At 33.6% G+C, this 24,282-nt stretch overlaps 1 protein-coding gene across 1 annotated transcript; it reads left to right on the top strand.

The window, feature by feature from the left end:
- Positions 1-1,046: 1,046 nt before the first annotated feature.
- Positions 1,047-18,586, top strand: LOC144962359 (uncharacterized). The gene is made up of 4 exons (XM_078895255.1): positions 1,047-1,296; positions 11,321-11,421; positions 13,864-13,913; positions 15,960-18,586. The coding sequence occupies exons 1-4, from the start codon at positions 1,184-1,186 to the stop codon at positions 16,893-16,895; spliced, it is 1,200 nt and encodes a 399-aa protein (XP_078751381.1). The 5' UTR covers positions 1,047-1,183; the 3' UTR covers positions 16,896-18,586.
- The last annotated feature ends 5,696 nt before the right edge of the window (positions 18,587-24,282 follow it).

The raw sequence follows: 24,282 nt of genomic DNA, 5'->3' as shown, positions 1-24,282 counted from the left end.
CCCTACCCCTCAATTGATAAATTATAATTTTAAAAAACCTCCCACCCTCACCCCCAACAACAACAAAAACAAACAAACAAAACAAAAACACATTAAAAACCGAAACGAACAAACCAAAAAGTATTTGATAATAAATCGAATCAGGGGTACAAAATTTATACAAGTAGTCACTAATGAAAGGGGAAGCTTAACTGTAACTTCGCCTTAATAACAGGATTGCCAGGTTGGCTTATTTTAATTAAAACCGCTTATTTAAAAAAAATTATCTTTGACGTTTATAATTTTAAGTTTATATTTTTTGATTATTTTGTCTGTAAGAAATTTTCAAATTACATATTATTTCATGCAATAACAATTCCACATTTTGGATAGCATTATCTATTGCCGTTACTATTGTGATGACATAAGTTCTCTATTTCTCTAGCTGTTAGGATAAGCTCCACATGTACATATGGAGGTCTGACATCCGAACCCTTTTTATGGGCCTAGCTTAACCGTATCCATCGTTAACTTTACGATGGCTACGGTTTAACACTGTTGTAATGGACAATATTTTAGTCATTTTTTGAGATTTCCATTACAACAATGAGAACACAAGAAAATAGGTTATCAGACCTGAAAATATGTGCACGTCGGTTAAGCTAGATAAATTGCTCTATTTGGTCTTGTGGTACGACACTCGCTTTAGGATCGATCCTGGGTTTGACCCTCGCTCGGCGCATAGTTGAGTCCTTGGAAACGGCTCTTTATTCACATTATCTCACCGTACCCTAGAGTAAAATGAGTACCTGGCCCTTAACAGCGTTGTCTGTGTCCGAAAAAATGTAGTATCGTTTAACAGGCGTCATGTCACCTCCCACATGTTAAGTATTGCTGTTGGCCAGGGACCCCTTGTAAAGCGCATTTAGCACGTTTAGTGGATATTGCTCTATATAAAAGCTCAATTAAAAAAAAAAATTAGACAATTTTTTTTGGAAACGAGTATTAAAAAAAAAAATATGGATTATTTTTTCGTAATGATTTGGATTATTTATAAAATATTTTCTGACAACCCTGCTTTATAAATACTACAATCCACTCGGAACGGTCCGGCCGTAAAATTCGGTGTCTATCGACCTAGAACATTTCCAATTCTATTCTGATGTTTATAAGAGTGATTATGCTGTAAATCAGGCTCTTACACATGTATGATGTCAGTAATTTGATATTAACTGTTCAACATTATTACATGAAATCGAAGGAACATTTCTTTTTGCCCAAGCCCAAGGGACTTGTGTTTGTCTTCGGAAATATCAGGTTAGTTACAAACACACTGGAAATGTTGGCGTTGCCAACGACACGTTAAGTTCGCTTAGAATTTCAATTTAAATCAAATCATAAGACAAAAGTCTTTTTCTTTTTTAAATGAATGGCTTTCAAAAAAATCAAGTGGGTTTTCATTCCATTACATTAATCATTAAAAAAAATTTGGTCTTCGGCCCACACAAGGATTGCTTTGGTTTTAGCCTTTAGCCACAAGCATTGCAATATCTAGACTAGACGTCTAGTACTCAGTATAAGTTCTGGTCCCACCCCCAAAAAGAGAACTCTCAATGACTCACGCCAAGACTAAGAGGAAAATATGTTTTGAGATTTTATGTAAACTAATGTCAATTGCCAAGGAGTGAGTCCTTGGTAGTTGACTGTTCATCAATTGCCAAGGAGTCAAATTGGAACTCTTCAGCCGCATGTGGTGATTTCAGTCGGGCCTCAATCAGCTGCATGTGGTGATTTCAGTCGAGCCTCGATTTGCGCGCATACGAATCTCGAACCCTGTCACAGTCACTGTCACTTTCTTTTCTTCCATTCGCCATTCACTTTCACTCATCCCTTGTCAATCGTTGGCATTTGTTTTTAATTTTTCTGTCCTTTCACGAATTCCAAGATGAGTTAAGATTATATCAAACAAAAATTACTGTTGATTTCGGATTCGGGGGGGGGGGGGGGGGGGGAACGAAGTGGCAAATCTCTGCCTTTATTTTAAAGGAAATATACTGCACATCGTCTTAATACGGAATAATTAACGTAAAACATTTGTGCAACAAGATCAATCCGTGGCATTAATAGTAAATAGTTGACGATTTACCAACTGGCAAGGTCCGTAACAAAAAGAGGAAATATGGGAGAGAGAGAGAGAGAGAGAGGAAATGACAGAGACATACATACACAGAGGAAAAAATGGCAGAGAGGGAAATGAGAAAATGACAGAGAGAGAGAAAGAAGAGTAAAAGAGAGTATTATTAATTAATATTAATACATAACATCACTCTGTGGCAATACATCACTTCATGACACTAAAGGTACTCCGTGGCAGTTAAAAGTACACATGCTTAGTTGATGAACTGGCACGGTCCTTGGCAATTGACGATTTGACAATTGTCAAGGTCCTTGGCAATTGACGCTACCATTATGGTAAATTAAAATAAAAGAAGAATAAAGATTAAAAGGGTTTTGTCATCATGGCCCCTCTGGTTATTGGTCTTGGTGGTTCAGTTTCTTATATTTGTCCTAAATATTGGTAGTATTTGTAGGCGTCCCTCCCAGGGTATCATCCTCAGTGGTTGACGGGGAGCCTTAAACAAATGTTCATTCCATGCAACAAATGGTAGAGATCAGTGGCGGTTCTAGCCTATTTATAGTGGTGGGGCAAAGATGATTCGGTCATATAATATATATATATATATATATATATATATATATATATATATATATATATTATATTTCAACTTTAAAAAAATAAAATATTTCAACCACAAATAATCACATTCACAATGAAAGGACAATACCAGTAGATTTTAATTATTCCAAACGTAATCAAAAAGGAATCACGAAAGAGAATACAACAAAAAAATAAAGCGACGAGACAAAATGCGACAACACCTTGACAATACAAGTCCATTTCGTTCACTCGAAAAATTAAAGAGATGCTTTAATCCCTCAACGGCGAGATTGATATTTCTGTTACATTTTCAGAAGTACGTAGTAACTTTAAATTTTTCATCGAGAAGCAACAACCGCGATATGACTCGAGTTTCATTCAGAGCTCAAATTGCATCATTTTTACTGCTCTCTTGGTGGTTAGAATGATTGTGCCGGTGGTGGTAGCAGTTGGAATAATGGTAGCGATGGTGGTGGTGGTGGAGGAGGAGGAGGAGGAAGAGGAGACGGTGAGGGAGGATGTAATTATGGTAGTGGTTTTGGTGGTGCTGTTGGTTAGAATGATAGTTGTGGAGACGATGACGAAAATTATATGATGATGTTGATATTGTTTTTATTGCTATTGTAGTATTTGTTGTTAATGTTGTTGTTGTTGTTAATGATGATGATAATGATGGCAACGACGATGTCGTCGACAATGATGATTACCGTACGATATTACAAAGTTTATTCAATCTTAGGCTTTCGCCATTAAATCATACACTTTGATGACAACATACATGAAAGTGGAAAAAAATGGTAAATGGAACCAAACAATAAATTGTTACCATTAATAACCACAAAAAATACAACAATCGTAATACCACCAATACGTACAATAATAATAATAATAATAATAATAATAATAATAATAATAATAATAATAATAATAATAATAATAATAATAATACCATCATCATTACTACCACCACCATCACTATTACCACCACCACCATCACCATCATTATTACGTTTCCAATCAGTTTTCTCGTTTTTTAAAAATTGATACCTATAATAGACGAAAATTCCGGTGATTTTTTTAAAGGATAGTTAAAATATCTACCATTTTATTAACCCTGAAAACTACGATTTTTATTTTCCTATTTCAAGTAGGCAGGTCTGCTATGACAAGTATCAGTTCCATAGTCAAAAAAAGACAAACAAAAACAAAGTTTGTTTAATCTTAGGCTTTCGCCAATAATTCATACAATACAATTAAGACAAAATAATGCTACCAATCTCTCCTCATGCATTCATTAACAATAACGACCGTGTTATCTTTACTCCTTACCCAACCAACCCCTAGCTTCCCGATTCTTCATCGCGAACTATCTTATGTATGTATTAGCTTCAGGACGGGCAAGTACGGAATCTGCCCACCCTTCCTTTAAACGTCTTTATTTCCTCTATAACTTAGAATTCAACTCTCTCCTTTCTCAGAAGAGTATTTCTCGTATACTAATTCAATTGTTGAGAAAACCAAAATGGTGGTTGTATTTTATATATTTATTTAGTCGTGACTTCTGAATAAAAGTGTTTTGTTTTATTAGAGGGAATACAATAGAAAATTACATTGTTTTGCAAAAATATTTAGTCTGGCAATAAAAATACAGCGGTAATTACTTTAAGAATTTTTTTTAAAAAAGGAACAAATTAATTTGTTTAAAAAGAAACAAAACAAAAAAACAAAACAAACAAACAAATAAGACAACAATTTAAATAAATGAATTTTGAGAAGCACTAAAGAAAACGAGAAAAAAAGAGATAATTTAAATGGATAAACAAATATATTAAAACAACACAAGTTAATACTAACTTGATATAATATTAGTAAATTGATACATTTAATTCAATACTGGAACCTTCCCAATGTTATTACATCAATGGTACCAGCACAAGTAAGGCAATAAATAAAAAAAAGTTCGTTTGCCAAAATCTCTATTTAGTGCTCACTGGTTTATAAGGTGGGCTCATTTGAATTAGCCCGACCTAGAACTAGAGAGGCCAGACAGCAAAATCACCGTCAGGCGACGTGACGATGAGATGACGATGTGGGCGGAGTGGAGTGGTTGGGAAAGGGGGGGGGGGGGGGGGTGATAAAAAAGAACAGGAGCGTATCCTGGTTTATGCATTACGGGGTGCATGGTGATTCGCAATCTATCAAAAATACATACAAATTGATTTCAGTACGAAGTATCAAGTTTAAGTACTAACTTTTAAAATTATCTAATTTAAATTAGATTATTTCGGACCTGGTAATACAGCTTATAACTTGAAAAAAACAGGCTGGTATTTGCCCACCCTGCCCAATATTACCAGCCGTCCCTGGTAGAGATGTTGGTGGGTTAATGAATGAGGTGTTCTTGAACATAGTGACAGACATTTGTAGGAAGGTAGGGATCTACAAGGAGCCTTTAGGGAGTCTATAATATATTTGTGGACAAGTTAACTCAGGGCTGTAACAACTTGTCGAAGTGAAGGCAGCAAGTTTTATGAGCTCTTAACCAATAGAACAGGATTGAAAAATGTACGTCTAAAGGGAACCTGTTCCAGTCCTATGTGTATTTACAAAGTATTTTAATATCATAATCATATATTGCGCTCAGCCGCCTCTACCCGGTGATGGTTGAGATGCGCTATAGAATAAGAGCTTATTATTATTCTAATTATCAATTTAATGATACGTGGTCTGAGGGAGTGCAAGTCTTTACCTGCCTTTAAAAAGAATCTCAAGACACATCTTTACTATATTTGCTTTTATTGACGCTAAGAACCCTTGATTTGCCTATGAATTCATTGCATTGTATATATATATATTATATTTTATTTTCAAAACTAGTAAGAAGCCCGCAATTTCGCGGGGAAAGAACTATTTTCATTTGATATTGTACCCACCATCATTTAATGAGGGCAGATTGGTAAACAACGTTGTCTGTGTAACTTGGTACATCCTCTGTTGATTTTTCTGTGTGGCCCAACATTAAGTGTAAGCCACTATAGCCTCTGACCCGTGACACCGGAACATACAGTTGTCCGTGTGTGAAAACAGGTTGTGGTAAGAACATCAACTGCTAAAATCAACCTGAAGTAGCAGACGTGAGCAGAGTTGAAAGACACAATCCTGGGATCGAGAACTTACCTTACATTACAGTACTCTGGCGATCATGTTTGGTGGCGTTTTTATGCACCTCCGTTGGAGGTGTACAGAAATGCACCGTTTTTATGCACCTCCACTGGAGGTGTACAAAAACGCACCGTTTTTATGCACCTCCATTGGTGGTGCTGGTTGATTTTGAAAATGTTGTTGCTTGAAGCTTGAAGGAAAAAATAACGATAAGTGTTGAATTGTAGACCTCAATTTAATAGACGAAGACATACTGTGGGCGTTTCTGATTTCCCCTTTATCAACAAAACACGACGAATAAGACACTAAGGACGAATAAGAGATGTGTAGTGTGAATGGCATAGATAGGGTAAATAGACATAAACAGTGATGGGACTGGCAGTTTTTTGAAAAACAACAACAAAACCAACAACAACAAAAGAAGAAGAAAAAACCCCCAATAAAATGACAAAGACGCGGTAAACGAATATACTGATGATAATGATAAAATATTATAAAATCATTACAATCGACGTTTACATATAAATGCTCGACGATAACACATTGAATGGTACCGATGTTGTTTTAAAATAATAATAATAATAAAATAATAATAATAATAATAAATAATAATAATAATAATAATAATATAATAATAATAATAATAATAAATAATAATAATAATAATAATAATAATAATAATAATAATAATAATAATAATAATAATAATAATAATAATAATAATAACAATAATATAATAATAAAATAATAATAATAATAATAATAATAATAATAATAATAACAATAATAATAATAATAATAATAATATAATAATAATCAATAATAATAATAATAATAATAATAATAATAATAATAATAATATAATAATAATAATAATAGATTAATTTAAGGTTTTAAATATATGTCCAGTAACTATAACAACAAAAATGATGTCTTTCTCAATAAAGTAAACTTTTTATTAAAAAATGTCCACAATGGGATTGAACCCAGTACCTTCAAGGTTAGAGTCTGACGGCTTTTCCACTGCGCTACGGAGTCACCTGAGGGTTCATAACATTTAATAAGGTCTTTCTAAAACCTTATATTTTACCTTCAATGCAACTACTATTTTCTGATTTTAAATTTCGATTTTTTAGATTATTATTATTTTTTAAAAATTTATTACCAAAGAAATTAAACCTGGGTATTATCCACCCGAAACCATCACACTGAAAGCATCATAGGGGCAATAATAATTCTTGATGTCATAAATAGATGAAAACTGTTGAAAACTTAGTGTAGATCTGAATTCCGTAAAGTAATTAAGTGAATACATTATTTCGATTGCAACGATTTGCGTAAAAACGCCAAACTGACAACTTTTTACAGTGTCCAGATTGGCTGTTTTTGAGTGTTAGTGTCGTCGGTACGTATTTTATGATATCTGTTTGACTCAACGAACTTTCAAATTGACTTTAAATTATAAAAGGAAATCGAGTTACCTGTTTATCTATCTGTAAAAAATACATTTCTAATTTTCAAATCTTTCAGTAGAGTTGTGCGCCGTATCATTTTTTTTATTGACTCAAATAAGCACAATGTTCTCCACAAGGCTATATTTTTTAAAGAAAGGATTGATAATTTATATATTGTAAAGTGACCAGAGCTCGTGTTTTACACGAGAATGAGCGCTGTATAAATGTTAATTATTATTATTATTATTATTATTATTATTATTATTATTATTATTATTATTATTATTATTATTATTATTATTATTATTATTATTATATTATTATTATTATTATATTATTATTATTATTATTATTATTATTATTATTATTATTATTATTATTATTATTATTATTATTAATACTATCATAATTGTTAACGTTATTATCATATTCATATATGTATCCTTATTATTATATTATAGCAGCCGAGACCATCCGTCTTCAGAATGCTAACACAAAAGGCATCAATTTATCAATCATATATCTATTATCACAATATAATAAAAAGCACAATTAAAGTAACATATCACACAAAACATTTCACAGCATTTGAATTATAACTTATAACACATATAATTCTGTACATACTATAATAATACGAATACATCATTATCTATTTCACCTACCCTGTCCTGATAACTCTTATAGAGTTGACGATTCCGCAGGCATATGTCAAGAATTTTATGTGTGTTTCTTCTAGTAGCTACATATTAGCCCTTCAAGGTTTAGAGATGGAATGAATAGGTTACTAACTTGGTTTTGTAATTTAGTCAACGTTAGTCTCCAGGACAAGTCTCAACCAATCAGTTTTAAGAGTAAGAGGAATAAAGGAAGGAAGATAGAGAGAAAAACAGAGAGATTTAGAGATAGAATGATAGATAAAACAATCCTGGGGGGGGGGGGGGGGGGGGGGGGGGGAGAAAGAGGAGAAAGATTAGACACGTTCATGGAGAGTGAACAATGTTCACCAGGTGACAAGGACAAAAAGTGAATGGTGTTTACTGCAGATGACAAGGAGTGGGTCAAGTTCATGACAAGGATATTACTGTCACTGTGATATTTGTCCTCTCAATCCTTACATAAAATTGGCAAATTTATTAACACTTTACTGTTCCATCCCATTAAAACAGTTTTGACATGGAAATGTACTTGCTTTATGGGGCCCAAGCATAAAACCCTGTGCCTGAGCACTGAGAGTTGAGTGAGCTAAAATTTCACATCAATATTGATTGCAATTGAATGCAGCCAAGTTGTGACAGGATATTTGATTTTATCACTAAACAGATACCAACTGCTTGGTGCCAAAGGATTCTCAAAATCTGGACTCTACTTTGTTTTGCAGCACTTTGTCAAGAGTATTCATCTTATTTTTTTAATGGATTTGAGATGGGGATTAAAATTATAATATAAGATCCAGACACACAGCTCTTTGATTGAACTACTATTTAAGTAGATTTGTGCCATGTCTTCATTTTGAAAACAGATTTAGATGCATGAGTTTTTTTTTTCACTACACCTGTCATAGTCACACCAAAAAATTGGAATTCCATCTGTCACTTTTCATTTCAATAAGTTTTTTGACAGAAAACCATTGTCATTGTTGGTAAGTACAGTTGGGTCTCTATAACCCGGAGCTTCACAATCCAGATTTATCTATTATCTGAGCAGTCATACCTTGATGTGATGGCAGCAGCAGCAGTAGTTGTAGTAGTAGTAGTACAGTCCACTCCGGATAATCGCAACACCTTGGGATCAGTGAAAATGTTGCGATTAACCGAAGTTGCGATTAACTGAAGTAGAGTTTCCCATCCACTATTGCAACATTTTGCTTCTGAGTTTACAAGATCTTGTGACCGTCCATGGCTGCGGTCTCTTTGGTCGATTTCAGATAAAATGATGGGATGCTGTTTTCACCACCGCTTGTTTAAAGTTTTTATAACAATTTTGATTTGATTGATCACTGATCGGTTTCATACCATATATGGTAAACTCAAACCAATTGTTGTAAACATTGTTCTTAGTCCATCATGGACTGAGCAATTTGATTGAAATAAAAACCAAGTAAAAGCAGCTTTGATGCAAGTCGACATCTATTTAGATTGGATTAACTTTCACTCTTTTGTTCTCAACATTCGTAAGAGTCAAAGAAATTAGCTGTGATGAGAGACAATAAGTTCTCACCAAACCCATAGCTGCGTATTGGTCCTTGTCAAAGTTAGGCAGATGAATTTTTTCTTTGTTTTGTCTGTTCTGAAATTTTGATCTCATTGTGGAAAGTGTCATTTCATAACGATTCAAATGTGCTGGAACAATACCCGATAATTTAGCAACATTTGGACTAGCCTCTGCCATCCTAAATTTGTTAGTGTTAGTAGTAGTAATTAAAAAGGCTGACTTTTATATGTTGCAATTCGATAAAGTGGAGAGGGGGGGAGGCCCACGTCAATCCCTCATCCCGGGGCCAAATGGGCGTTCCTTATTTTATTTTTTAAAAGTTGGCAGCTATGCAAACCCATATTCACAGTTGTCAATCCCAAAACAAAGGATATCGCTCAGTTTCTCTTTACAATCTCATTGTCTACCTGTTGTCTAGCCCTCCTATCTTATGATCACAGATGTCCTCGTAAACCAATACTGCAATGCCCCGCCCTTGTTTTGAGTCTTTAGCATTAAACCCCACTCTCGATTCTTCAACCTGTCATGATTTCACCCTGACGAAATTTAATCATGAGATTTTGTTTGATTGATTTCTTGAATGTGCCACTTTTTGAGGGTGAAAATTTGTTGCAATTAACCGAAGTTTGTTGCACTTAACCAGTGACTTTTATATAGAATTAATTCTGTTTCTTGAGAAATGTTGCGATTAACCGAAAGTTGCGATTAACCGAGTTGCGATTATCTGGAGTGGGCTGTAGTAGTAGTAGTAGAAGTAGTAGTTGTAGTTGTAGTAGTAAGAGTAGTAGTAGTAATAGTAGTAGTAGTAGTAGTAGTAGTAGTAGTAGTAGTAGTAGTAGTAGTAGTAGTAGTAGTAGTAGTAGTTGTCATCCTGTTAGATAGGAAATGATGATGAAGGTAGTGTGGTATTTTCCGTATTTTTATAGTGAGCAAAAAAAATGATATCCTGAAAATTATTGAAGTTTGGGGGGAGGGTTTGGAGGGGGGTGGGGGGGGGGGAGGGATTGGTCCTAGAGGGAGAAGATATTATGGTTGGGAGAAAATAGAAGATTGGGGCAGGGACAAATGATAATTATGATGATAATGAATGGTGATGATAATGATGTGTAATGACGACAATGATGATGAAGATTGCAAGTCAATCAAAATCTTACCTTAAATGCTGTGTTAACAAGTAACAGTGGCAGTGTTTTGGATAGTTAGAGTGATGTTGATGATAGCTTGGCTACTCTGATGATTGCAATGATGCTGAAATATTTGTCACTTTAAAATTCAAATATATTTTTATTTTTATTTGATACTTCCTTATTGTCTTAAACATTATGCCATCCTGATTTCAATTCTAGTTTATTTTAAGATTTGTATAATAATAACTCTGTGATGCACACGGTGGCCATTGTAAATCCATGAAAATATATTATATTTAAAATGGCCCAATTTATGTGTATTCTTTTATTTTATTTATTTATTTATATTTATATTTGTTTATGTTTCAATTTGAAAGATAAGTCTCTTGTACTATTATAATATTATTTATAAATTTACCCCCCCTCAAAAAATTAATAAAAAAAAAATGCATCATTGTGGAGCTGATTGCATATAATATATATATATATATATATTTAATAAAAATAAAAATATATATAAAATTATAATATATAATATATATATATATATATATGATAATATATATATATATATATATATATATATATATTATATTCATTTTCATAGGTTGATTTAAGAATTATCCATCATCCAAATACAATAATGCTATGAATTTACTTTTCAGTAACCTGTGGCGTATGCTAATGGATACTGAGCGGGCCATCTACCGTTTGATTTTATTGCTGCTGGTGGCTGGATTTGTATACTTCACATATTCACTGTATTGTAAGTCTTGTTGTTATTGTGATTTTCAAATATATATAATTTATGTGTATGTGTGTGTGTGTGTGTGTGGGGGGGGGGGGGGGTTGTGTGTGTGGGGTTGAAAGAAATCTCCCTCACTGCTGGTTTTTAACCATTAAATATAGAGTTCACCCGAAAGAAAACAGTGAATTTAATATAAATTCAACTAAATTGGAGCTGGATATTAATTATGAAATTTACAAAGATTGATGCTTCATCTGGACTACCTTTTTTCAGAAAAAATCATCCTCCCCAACTTTCAACCCTGATTAGTAACCAGTACCACATATCAGGGTCTTCAATTCAAGATGTAAACTTCACATACCTAGGCATTTAAAGTTAGTGAAACAGGAAGTACAGAGGAAGATATTAAAGTCAGAATAAGGAAAGCACAGCAGACTTTTGTCACCTTGTCGTCCATATGGACAGCAACAGCTGTCTCTAATGCAACCAAGCTTAGAATATTTGGCTCTAATGTGAAACCTGTTCTACTGTATGGATCGGAAACCTAGAGGGTCACAAACACCCTTACTCACAAAATTCAAACCTTCATTAACAAATGCCTCCCCAAGATTTTGAAAATCAGATGGCAAGACCACATCTACAACATAGAAATATGGAGAAGGTCAAACCAAGAACCCATCTACACCCAAATCAGGAGGTGAAGACCAGGGAGCGATGTCACCTGCCAGTCCCTTGAGTGGAACCCCCAAGGGACACAAAAGGTGGGGCGTCCAAAACAGACATGGAGGCGCTCACTGTCAGAAGAAATGAAAATGGCAGTGCTTACTTGGGAGGCTACCAAGAAGATGGCCAAGGACAGAAATAGATGGTGAATGCTCGTAGAGGCCCCATGTTCCACGAAGAGGATTAAGTCAAAGTAAGTTATTTGGAAAATACTACATTAGTACGGCATAACTGAAACTTATATACATGGGTGCAAGAGTGCCGGCTACAGCCGGCCTGCCGGCCGGCCGATTGGATTACCGAAAAAAACGTCGCCGGCTTTTTGCGATTTGGATTTGATTGATTTAAAAAAAAATAATTTTTTTTTAATGTTTAGGTCCAACAATCGTGTCGGGTACGTCCATATGATTAAGCTAAACTTTTGAATCACGATGCTACTGTGACCCGGAAGTGATAGTTATATTATTAAATTTGAACCGGAAGTTGATAAGAGAAGAAATGAAAGTTGACCCAGACAAAAACACAGCGTGTTTTAACTTCTTCTTGAATCTTGCAGGCTTTTTCAGATTATATGTCTGGTCATAAGTAGACTTGCAGGCTTTTTGAGGTCCAGTTGCTTGCACCCATTCTTATATATGACCGAGCAAGCTGCCAAATAATCCATAATGTAAAACTTTTAGACTCCTTTGAGATTAAAATGAAGTGAGGCAAGGAAGTCTCCTTTCACCAATAATATTTCTAACAGTAATTGACTGGGATAATGCGCAGAGCTATGGGAGATTAAATGGAACCTGGCTCAATACCTAGAACACCTTGTCTTTGCCGATGATATTTGCTTATTGTCACAATCCCATCAACATTTACAATCAAAAACAGACAGTCTTGTCAAGGAAGACTCACAGACTGGTTTAAGAATAAACACAAAGAAAACAGGTGATGAGATTACTAAACAACAACACAACACCCATCTCAGTAAAATGGAAACAATCTGAAGGACGTAGACAAATTTACATATTTGGGTAGCATTGTTTCAACATCAAGATGAAGACATAGAAGATACATAGGAAAAGCAAGCCTGCATTTATCACCCTCAGACCTATATGGAAATCAACAAATCTATCACTGAAAAACAAATTCAGAATATACAACACTAACGTAAAAGCAGTCTTTCTGCATTGCTCAGAAACATGGACAGTGACTAATACTCTCTATAAAAAACTTCAAACCTTCACAAACAGATGTCTTCGAAACATACTCAGGATCAGATGGCCTGAGAAAATCAGTAATAAAGACTTGTAGCTGGACAAGAGAAAATTAGCAAACAAATCTCAACAAGACAATGGAAATGGATTGGTCACAATTTCAGAAAACCAGCATCAGACTTTACGAGACAAGCTGTGGACTGGAACCCTCAGGGAAAAAAGAAGGTTGGGATGCCAAAGAAAATATGGAGAATGTCTCGTGAGGAAGAGGTGAAGTTGGCTGGAATGTCTTGGGGAGAGATGAAGAAAAAGACACAGAACAGAATATGGTGGAGATGTACTGTTGAAGCCCTATGTTCCACAAGGAATGTAAAGGATTAAATAATTTGTATAGAAAATTGTAAAGAAAGCAATTTATGTATATAATAGAGAGAAACAAGTTGTTTGATAATTGATGACTATCACTTTGTGTATCACATTTCAAGATATGCCTTAATTTTAGTAAATTATAGACTTAATTTCAATATCTCTACAGATGGCAGTGGCATTTTATTGCCAAATCCTTGGAATAGTAGACCAGCCAAAGTAAGTACTGTCATAATTATGGGTGCAAGATTCCCCGCTTAACCTGGATTTCTGGCTGTTTGAAATGAACTTTAATTTGTGATCCATTGTCTCAAAACGGTATTATGTCAGGGTGAACAAGATGCTGAAAGGTCACTTTTAAACTTAACTAGTAAAGAAAACGAAATTTAGGTTTTCAGCACTTTAAAATTTTATATTTTGTTTTCAATAATACATATATGGACTCAACCAAAGTCTGATGTTTTTGGTCATAGATTCTATTCTCAGAATTTTGATCATCCTGACTTAATATCATTTTGAGACAGCGGGTCACATTTATTTTCGGCATTTAGATCACCACAACGTAATACCATTTTGAAGCATAGGTCACATTTCACAGTGATGCCAAAGCTCTGGTCTCACCGGAAAAAACTCCGGTCTGGAGCAAAAAATTCCGGGCTCCGGGCAACTTCCGTCAAATTCCGGTGAGGTCAATTTGTTCCAAGGATATCTCCCCCCCAACCTCCAACCACCACATCATCATCACTGCCACTAGTAGTACAACCATCATCACTACTACTACTACTGCAACCACCACCACCACATCATCATCACTACCACTACTACTACTACAAACACCACCACCACCACATCATCATCAGTACCACAACTATTATTACCATCACCACCACCACATCATCATCACTACCACTACTACTATAACCACCATCACCATATCATCATCACTACCACTACTACTACAACCACCACCACCACATCATCATCACTACAACTACTTCTACAACAACAGCCACTATCACATCTTCATCATTTCTACCACTACTACAATAACCACCAACACCACATCCTCACTACCACCAGTACTACAATCTCTACCATTTGGTTTTGGCGCTTTACTCTATTTGAAATAAGGAAACTTTTGGATTGTATTTGGCAATGTGTTTATGTATCATAATATAATTCTTATCAGTTATCTATTTAGAACTATACAATATGTAAACACAATGCCAAATACCAATCCAATTCCTTTTTCTTGTGTGCGGAAATTCCTCTTTCGGCATTGAAATTCCTACAAGTGGTGTCTGAAACTCCTGTGAGCCAAATTTAAAGTTGGCGTCTCTGCATTTCAAAATAAGTTTCAGGCTTTTTGAATTTTGTTGGAAATGGATTTCAGGCTTTTTTGGCCTAATCGACTTGCACCCATCCATAAATTCAAGGCATCTGCATACCTAGTTTGATATTTTTATGCATATGTGTTGTGATAAAATGTCTTTTTGATGGCGAAAGAGAATTTAAACATTAAAAAAAATAGAATTATTTATAAATTGAGGACATCAATTTTTTATGCAGATACGTTGGTGGTATTAGTGTGTACTTTTGGCGACTTGCTCCATTTGATGTTGGTAGTATGTGTGTGTGTGGATTTGTGTGTTGGGACCCCAGCCTTAATTAATTAAAGTTGGGAATCCATGTAGACCAATTTTCAAGGGCAGAGATTTTTTTTGCAGTAGCACTGATGGTTTACAATCAATGGCAATGCTGGCTTAATGACCAATCAGAGAGTTTTGGCTATTGACCAATCAGAGTATCTGGCAGTCTGTCTGCGATAAGCATTGATAAGGTTTTCATTCATCTAATCATTTCAAAAAATCTCAGCCCCTAAAACGGCCCTAAAAACTCAAGATTAACTACCTCTCATTGCAATGCTTTGCCTTGCATTCTATCATCACTTTTCTTTACTTTATGTATGGATTGGACATAGTGACATTTCATTACAATGACATAAAATTGCCGGTCCCAATTATGTTGTTATAAGCAGGTTGCACTGTAGTAGTAGTAGTAGTAGTAGTAGTAGTAGTAGTAGTAGTAGTAGTAGTAGTAGTAGTAGTAGTAGTAGTAGTAGTAGTAGTAATAGTAGTAGTAGCAGTAAAGGTAGTTAGTAGTAGAGGTTCTATTTACTGTATAAATTATTGTTAAAGTATTGTTCAATCCTGCTCGATTGGCTATATAATGAAAATATTCTGTAATTTTTCTTTCTGCTTGCAGAGTATTGATCATCTATATGATAAGGATCCTACTTTAAAAGCTGTGCATGAAAGAATGTTGAAAGAAGGAGATGGCTTCAGCAAAGAAATTACCATTGTCACTGCCTACTTCAATCTAGGAAATTTGAATAAAGGAGGTGTATTTGGGAGCTATACCCCTAACCGCTATAAGAAATGGATGTCTGTTTTTGGTCGTATTGATAATCCGATTGTTGTCTTTACTGACTCTCTTGATGTTGTAGATTTATTTAAAAATATCCGTCGTCATTTTAGTCCTCAGAGGACAACTGTCATCCAAGTGAACAGGACAGATCTTTGGGCTTTTTCTCTTGCTCCCAAGATTCGTGAGATATACAACCAACCCGGTTATCCTGATTATGATCCCAATACTGTTAATGAAAATTATTCTTGTGTTATGCATGCCAAATTCGAACTTGTCAATAAAGTGATTAAAGAGAAAATGTTCACAACAAAATACATTGCCTGGCTTGATATTGGCCTTTACCGTGCCATTGTGTCAGAGAGCCATATTTTCCCAATTCGTTTACCACCAGGTTTTGACCCCAAAAAAGTTGCTTATAGTGGACAACATACATTTGACCCTTCTTTGTCCCCTTACCAAATCATTGTTGAGGATAAGACATGGGTTGGGGGTGCCATGTTTTTAGGGAAGCCGGAGCAGGTGTACATTTATACTCATGATTATATGCGTGCTGTAAAGAAATTAATTTCTGAAAATATGATGAGCACAGATCAGCAGGTTATTTACATCATGTATCAGCCAAGTTTTCACTTTGATGCAAACATCGAAATTCAGACATATACGTCTCATAGTACAGATGACTGGTTTTATCTGGGATATTCCATCAAAGAGACATGGGATGCCTCATTGAGACGAGCTGTTTCTTTGGTCAAATTTTTACATCTTATTTTATGATAAAAATTCCTTTTTGTGAAATATAATTTATTATATCAGTTTGGTTTGGAGAGCAAAAAAAAAAATAAAATACTGCCATTGCCTTTCCAGTGTTAATATGTGATATTTAATAAATCTTTAATAGATTTGCTAGATTTTCATCACTTGATTTGTGAGTTTGTGTGTTTCTGTGTAGAACTAAGGGGTGGTTCTAAAATTCCATAATGTCTGTCTTAAGAATGAACGAGTGAGGGTGAAAACAAAAAAGCAAGCGCAAGTGTCAAAGTTAAAGAAAGAAAGAGTGTAGAGCGCAGATGAGATTATTCAGATTTATTTATGTCGATGTGTTTCTTATATTGTTTTAAGACATAATGTAAAATTAATCTCCAGATTTTTATTATTCCTTTTTTTTTTCTTTTTCTTTTCTTAAATTTTATTGAATTGACTAGATCAGTTCACCTGAAATGTATAGCTTAATTATGATAATTCTCTGTTTCTCTCAGTTTTGTTGAAATATGTTAAATATTTTGGTTCGTCATTGCAGGATTTTCAAATGATTGAAATGTATTTCTATGACGACCATCAATAGAATTGAACAAAATTGAATAAAATAGCTTCAAAAATGATATACATATCCTTCTTCAGCCAACCAAGTAATTGCTTTGCTTTCAGTTATAGTCTCAATTATATTACTGAGGCTTTTTATTATCATTATCATTAAATTTCTACTCTAGTAATGTTTATTTATAAAATGAAATGTAGCGTCTTGCAATGATTCATTGTAGATATTATTTGTATTTATTTGAAGGTGTGGTATTTCTTACTTTTCTGAAATGATTAATATATATAGATATCATTTGTATTTATTTGAAAGTGTGGTATTTCATACTTTTCTTCAACGATTAACATGCTGTTCTCGCATTCCTCAATTCAATGAATTCATGATATGGGATGCCCTTTATGTTACTGTTGGGGAAACTTTTTCTTTTTGGTCTATCTTGAGAATAGACGGAGTCAGAGATCGTTGTACATCAGCAATGCTGCAAAGTGAGCAAGAAAAGCAAAGTCCCATGTTAGAGGAAATAATGAGAAACTGACAGCTGAGATTGTGGCTGGTGATGGGGGATTTTTGGGTCATTATTCAACCTGCTTTTAATCGTTTCCTGGTAAACTGAATTCTTATCATCAATCTTTGGAGAGGCTAATGTTTGAGTCACAGTTTTATGAAAGTTGAAAAAGCTTGTGTCCTGTCAGCCTCTAGGTCACAATTATTGTTGTCCTTGGAAAAGGCTCTTTCTGACTGCATTCAGGTGTAAAATGAGTTCCTGGGGGTAAAAACGTTATTTCTATTTATTTTTAAAAAAAATTGTAATAGCGACTTATGCTTGTGATTTCTCATCCTTTACGTTTAGTATTCTGACATGGCGGTTTTTAGCAACGAAAAAAAAATCCCAATTTTTGCAAGCTAAAAACAGCAAAATTTGCAAAACATTTGCAAAAATTTGCGGCTAATTTTCCTAAAAACCCACAATTAGTTCACGAAAGAGAAAGGTATTTGTTTGTTTTTAAGGGTTTCACGGCGCTTGCAAAAATGTAAGGTCATATCAGTGCCAGTAAAAAAATAAGAAAATGGGATAGTAAAAAAGAAACTTTTCTTGATTAATTATGTTTCACGTTCTACACAAGCTATCAAATATTTTAAAAAAGAAAAATTCTTTTATTTTTTTTTTTGTCTTTTAAAAAATTATTAGATATAATTTTTTTTAAACTTTGCAAAATCTCGAAAAATTGCAGATCAGTGATATGCAAGCAGTGAAAAAAACTGCCATGCCAGAGTATTGCTGTTGGACCCCTTTTCTATGAGCACATTTAGTGGGTATTGCGCTATGAAAAAGCTCAAGCTCAATGCCTGCCTTTTGAATTAAACAACAGCTACAAAATATCGTAGTTGTGGGCAGGTCTGCAAAAGTGACACAAGGCCAGTGGTGACCTTGGATGAGTAGATTTGTAAGGGATTGATCTCTCTCTCTCTCTCTCTCTCTCTCTCTCTCTCTCTCTCTCTCTCTCTCTCTCTCTCTCTCTCTCTCTCTCTCTCTTTCTCTTATCTCTCTTTCTGTTCCCCATATTTCTCGCTCAACCACCCATCTATCTTCATGCTATGTTTACAGAAGTCATCTGGTCGTAGAAAGATAAGTATATTACAATAAGCAATGTTGATCGACTGAGAAAGCAATTGTTAAAGGCTTAGATCAAATTTATAATTTTACCTTTGTTAAATATTTTGCAATTTATTTTAAACTGCATAACAAAGGTATCATAGTGTGCTTTGTAAAGTAAAAACAAATACTATCTAACCTTTTGACCAAAAAATTATCATAATCATCTTGATGTAGTGAGCTGTATGATTTATATTGTGATCCTTTAAAATCATTTTTGGGAAAGGGCAATTCATTAAATATCCTAAATATTTACTAAAGAAGTATATAATATTAATGTGTTGATGCACCTGCTCTGAGTACTTCCTAGTGATTTGGTAAAGATCTGAACAAGTGTGTATATGGTAGAGCGCTCAACAAATACAATGTATTATTATTATTACAATGTTACCCAACTATGATATTGTAATATATGTAATTTTTGCATTTTGGTTTGAGTTGGCCCAATGGATCGATACATTTTCCTCCTTTTTGACAAATTTTCATTATCATTGCTGTGTCTGTGAGTGCATATGCAATGAACTTTACCCTAAGTAATACTTTGTTTTAAATTTTATAAATGAATTGCTCAGCGCTTTCAAGTTTGTTAGGGTGATGCACTATATTCTATTCAGTATAATTTCAAAAGTGATAATAGTAATAATAATAATGATAATTATAATCCTCATAATAATGATAATAATAATAATAATAATATAATATAATAATATAATAATAATAATAATAATAATAATAATAATAATAATATATAATAATAATAATAATAATAATAATAATAATAATATAATAATAATAATAATAATAATAATAATAATAATATAATAATAATAATTTTAATAATAATAATAATAATAATAATTTTAATAATAGTAATAGAAATAGAAATATATTGATAATCATGGTAAAATGATAATGATAATTATTGTTATTATCACCAATATCATAAATAATTATCTATTATAATATTACAGTGCAAGTCAGTTAATCAAAACTTTACTGCAGGCTTGCCAACCAATTAACTGACTCCGCTTGTGGCCTCCATTGCAACAAATTATCAAGACTAAACATATCTTTTGCAGTGGCTATATATTACTGCAAAGCAACCTTTGATTTGTTTGTCTAAAATTTTACTTTCCATTCTTCACTACATCTAACATTATTTGTGTGTAGTCATGATGATAGATGAAAGAGAATGTGTTACCCTATCATATGACTTCTCATTAATGCGAAATAGTTACTCCACCCATGTCTTGGGGGTGGGGGGGGGGGGGGGGGGGGGTGGGGGGGCTATTGAATCAAGGACATGAGAATAATTTCTATAATGTTCCATAACACAATATACAATTTTAATCAATGCAGCATATATATCTCATCAGCAGCAAATCCATCAACCATTGCAGTATTACATGTGCTGTTATTAATCTAGACTAGTAAATGGCTAAAGTATTACCATATCTAATGGAATAGGTGGTAACACACTCAATGCCATTGTTAATTGCCATTGTTAATTAACCGACTTTTTTAATACATTTGAAGACACTGGAATTATGATTAAGTAGAGAGAAAAAAAATCTTTAAACATTTGCTGAAGCTATGAAATAGTTCCAAGTAACAGTTATGTGTTCCGATTAACCAGTATAAATTTTATAGAAAACAATCTATTCCAGACAGATTGTTCCAAATAAATAGCTGTTTTGATAAAGCAGCATTCCAAATACCAGCTTCAACCGTGTTATTAATACTATTTTTTTTATCATTATCATTATCGTTGTGGATAAAGAAAATTTAATTTTAAAAAATTATTATTTTATTATTATATTATTATTATTATTATTATTATTATTATTATTATTATTATTATTATTATTATTATTATTATTATTATTATTATTATTATTATTAATTTTTTTTTTTTTTTTTATTACTGTTATCGATCAATATTATTATTATTATTATTATTATTATTATTGTTATTTTATTTTAGATTTGTTACGATCTTTCATCATTTGTTTTCAACATTATTTATGGTTTTGCTGGATTAAATGTACTGGCCTGGGACTTCTGGGTGGGGTTCCTGACCTCCCATAGTGGGCAGGGAGGTACATACTGTATCTTCTATCCCCCTATGTCTGTTTTCCAACATGCTTTCTGTCTATGTCTTGGAATGAGATTACTTGGTTTTGCCCTGGCCGGATACCCTGGCTGGGAGGGAAACAGTCAAATGTATAGTTAGTTTTGGGGTGGGATCCTGTGCTTGTATCTGGATGAGACTTTTAGGTGATCTCAAACTAAGTACACTGATAGTGTGCTCTTGGAATCTACATCTGTTCCCTATTTGAACCAATTTCCATTTGTCTGCCTTATTCTTGGATGCTTTAATTGTAATTCTAAAACTTTTTACTATCCCATTTTCTTCCTTTTTACTGGCGCTGATATGACCTAAATGTGTTGCAAGCGCCGTAAAACCCTTAAAAACAAAAACAAAATGTACTGGAGAAACTTGCTTGTCATATCATTTATAAAAACATTAAATTCTGTCGATATTTATCAAAATGTGCACAATATGTGAATTTATAATATTATTAATGTTATTGTATTTTTATTTGAATTGATCGATTAGATACTTATGATTTAGAAGCACATCCTCTGGCCTACAGCCAAATCTGATTTCCTGTTCTAACTCATTTTCCCCAATTGATCACAATATTTCTCCTGAGTTTTTATAAATGTATGCACAGGGTTGTATGTTTGAAACTGTCATTGGTTCATTTTAAAGTAATATAAATAATAATAATAATTTTTTTTCTATTTTTAGTTTATAATAATAATCCTTTCTCTGTTACAATTACATTATGCAACGACATCATTCTTCTTTTAATTTTTGTAATAGCATGTGCAATCATGCACTTTCGACTAAAAATTTTTCAGGGGTTCAAACGAACAGGGGGCAAGTATCCTATGTGTCTTCTATACTTAGTAAATTTTTCTGTCTATGTTTGAGGATTACGTTGACTACTGACTAGGAACCTTGGCGGGAGAGGAAAACAGTAAAGAAGTAGTTGGGAAGATGAATTTTCTGAAATAGAGGTGAAGTATATTATGTAGATATTAAGTAAGAGAAGCAGGAGGATGGGATCTTGGCTTGTGCGGATGAGACATGGTACATCTCAAACAATGTTTTGTTTGTCTTGGAATGAATACTGTCTATTTGTTCCAGTCCCTTTGATTCCTTTGCTTGGGTGTAATGTAATCTAGTAATTTTTACATGATTTTTTCCTTGTATCATCTCTCGTATTATATAATGTTTGAGTTAATTTTAAAATACAGAAGCATGAGTGATTCCTCTTGTAGAGATTTGGCTGTGTCCAGGATGAGACTATAGGTGATCTCAAAAAGTACATGATGGTGCTCTTGGAATCTGTATCTGATCTATGTTCCAGATTTGTCTCTTTCCTGTGCTTTAATTGATAGAATTTTACATCCATTCTTCCTTTATGGGTGATAAACCTAAATGTGTTGCAGCGCCAACTTCAAACAAAACAGAGAGAGAGAGAGATGAGAGAGAGAGAGAGAGAGAGAGAGAGAGAGAGAGAGAGAGAGAGAGAGAGAGAGAGAGAGAGAGTTCTTTCAGATTTGGATTTTACAACCAATTTTAATGAGGTTAAATGTTTTAAAATATTGCTATTTCACCATTCAGAAATGAATGTCTGAACTGACCTGCAAACACAATATCAATCTTAAGGCATTTTAAAGTGATAATTCAATCATTTTGGTTTGATATAGATTTTTTCCCCCCAGAGATTCAATTTTGTTTTTAATTGTAGATGGCAGGTCTGGTTTTAATCCCTTAACTGCTGGTTGGGATCTTTGACCGCCCATGGTGGGGCAGGTCACTTTGTGTCTTTTATCCCCTTATATCTGTTTTCCGAATTGTTTTCTGTCTTTGTCTTGGAATAAGATTGCTTAGTTTTGCCTTGGTCCTGGCCAGAGCCTCTGACTGGGAGGTAAGAAGTCAAATGTATTGTCATAGTTTTGGGAGATATTTTTTCCGCTGAAAAATCATTTCTCTGTTATGTACTGTTACATTTTTTATTTTGTTATAAATATATATTGGTTTGTAAACATATGAATGTATTCTTCTGAGTGGGGACCTGCGTTTGTGTTTGGATGAGACTTGTAGGTGATCTCAAACTAAGTACACTGATAGTGTGCTCTTGGACTCTACATCTGTTCCCTATTTGAACCAATAACCCTTTGTCTTACTTTTTCTCGTGTGCTTTCAAATTGTAAATCTAGAATCTTTGACTATCCCATTTTCTTCCTTTTTACTGGCGAGGAATGACCTAAATGTGTTGCAAGCGGTGTAAAACTCTTAAAAACTTGATCCTTTAACTGCAATGATGAATTTCTCTCAAATATTAAAAGTAAAATTTTTAAAACTTGTTACAAATGATACAAATGTTACCATTTTTTATCAAGGGAGCAGTAATATATTGATTTGACTGTGTTTTAATTGAAGTTGCTCATTTGATGAAAATGGTAAGCTGGTTGAATTACAATCATTCCCTGTCTTTAAGGGTTAATATATTCTTGTTTACCAGATTTGTATATGGTTCAACCAATATGCACCAATGGTGCATTATGAAAAAACTCATTTTGTATCGAAAAGCATTCCAGTATCAGTCATCAATATATATATACCTATTGCTCTTCTTATGGTTTCAGGCTAAGCAACCGTTAACACCCCGGATGGGAACATTTAATATCCCCTTTGTCTTATCTTTTCTCAAGTGCTTTTAATGGTAAATCTAGAATGTATTTTACAATCCCATCTTCGTTTTTACTGGCACTGAAATGACCTAAAGTATCACAAGTGCCGTAAAATGTTTAAAAACAAAAAAACAAAACAAAACAACTGTAAACTTGTTTGATTTGCTCGAATGACAAAATGTATAAGATTTTGAGTTTTTTTTTTTTTTCTTTTCATCTATGTATTTAGTCATTTATCATGCTATTTATTAATTACAGATTTGCTTTGAAACATAATGTATAGTATTGTCAAAATGCTTTCTATTTATCTCTTAGTTTAATATCACTTGCACTCCTACAATTTTGGAGTTTGGTATGTCAAATCATATTCTGCGTCTCAAAGCAACATCTGGACCACAAAGAAAATTTGCTGTTTGAGGTCC

Source organism: Berghia stephanieae, chromosome 1, assembly GCF_034508935.2.
Source record: "Berghia stephanieae isolate SIO BIC M18660-M18661 chromosome 1, UCSD_Bste_1.3, whole genome shotgun sequence".
Taxonomy (NCBI): Eukaryota; Metazoa; Mollusca; class Gastropoda; order Nudibranchia; family Aeolidiidae; genus Berghia; species Berghia stephanieae.
The sequence above is the reverse complement of the archived record's forward strand: the minus strand, read 5'-3'. Positions and strand labels throughout refer to the sequence as shown.

Excerpts from the sequence above, each read along its gene's own strand:
- LOC144962359 (XM_078895255.1), top strand. The coding sequence starts at position 1,184 with ATGTATGATGTCAGTAATTTGATATTAACTGTTCAACATTATTACATG. Across the intron at positions 1,297-11,320 it reads TTTGTCTTCGGAAATATCAG|TAACCTGTGGCGTATGCTAA; the intron begins GTTAGTTACAAA and ends TTTACTTTTCAG. Across the intron at positions 13,914-15,959 it reads GGAATAGTAGACCAGCCAAA|AGTATTGATCATCTATATGA; the intron begins GTAAGTACTGTC and ends TTCTGCTTGCAG.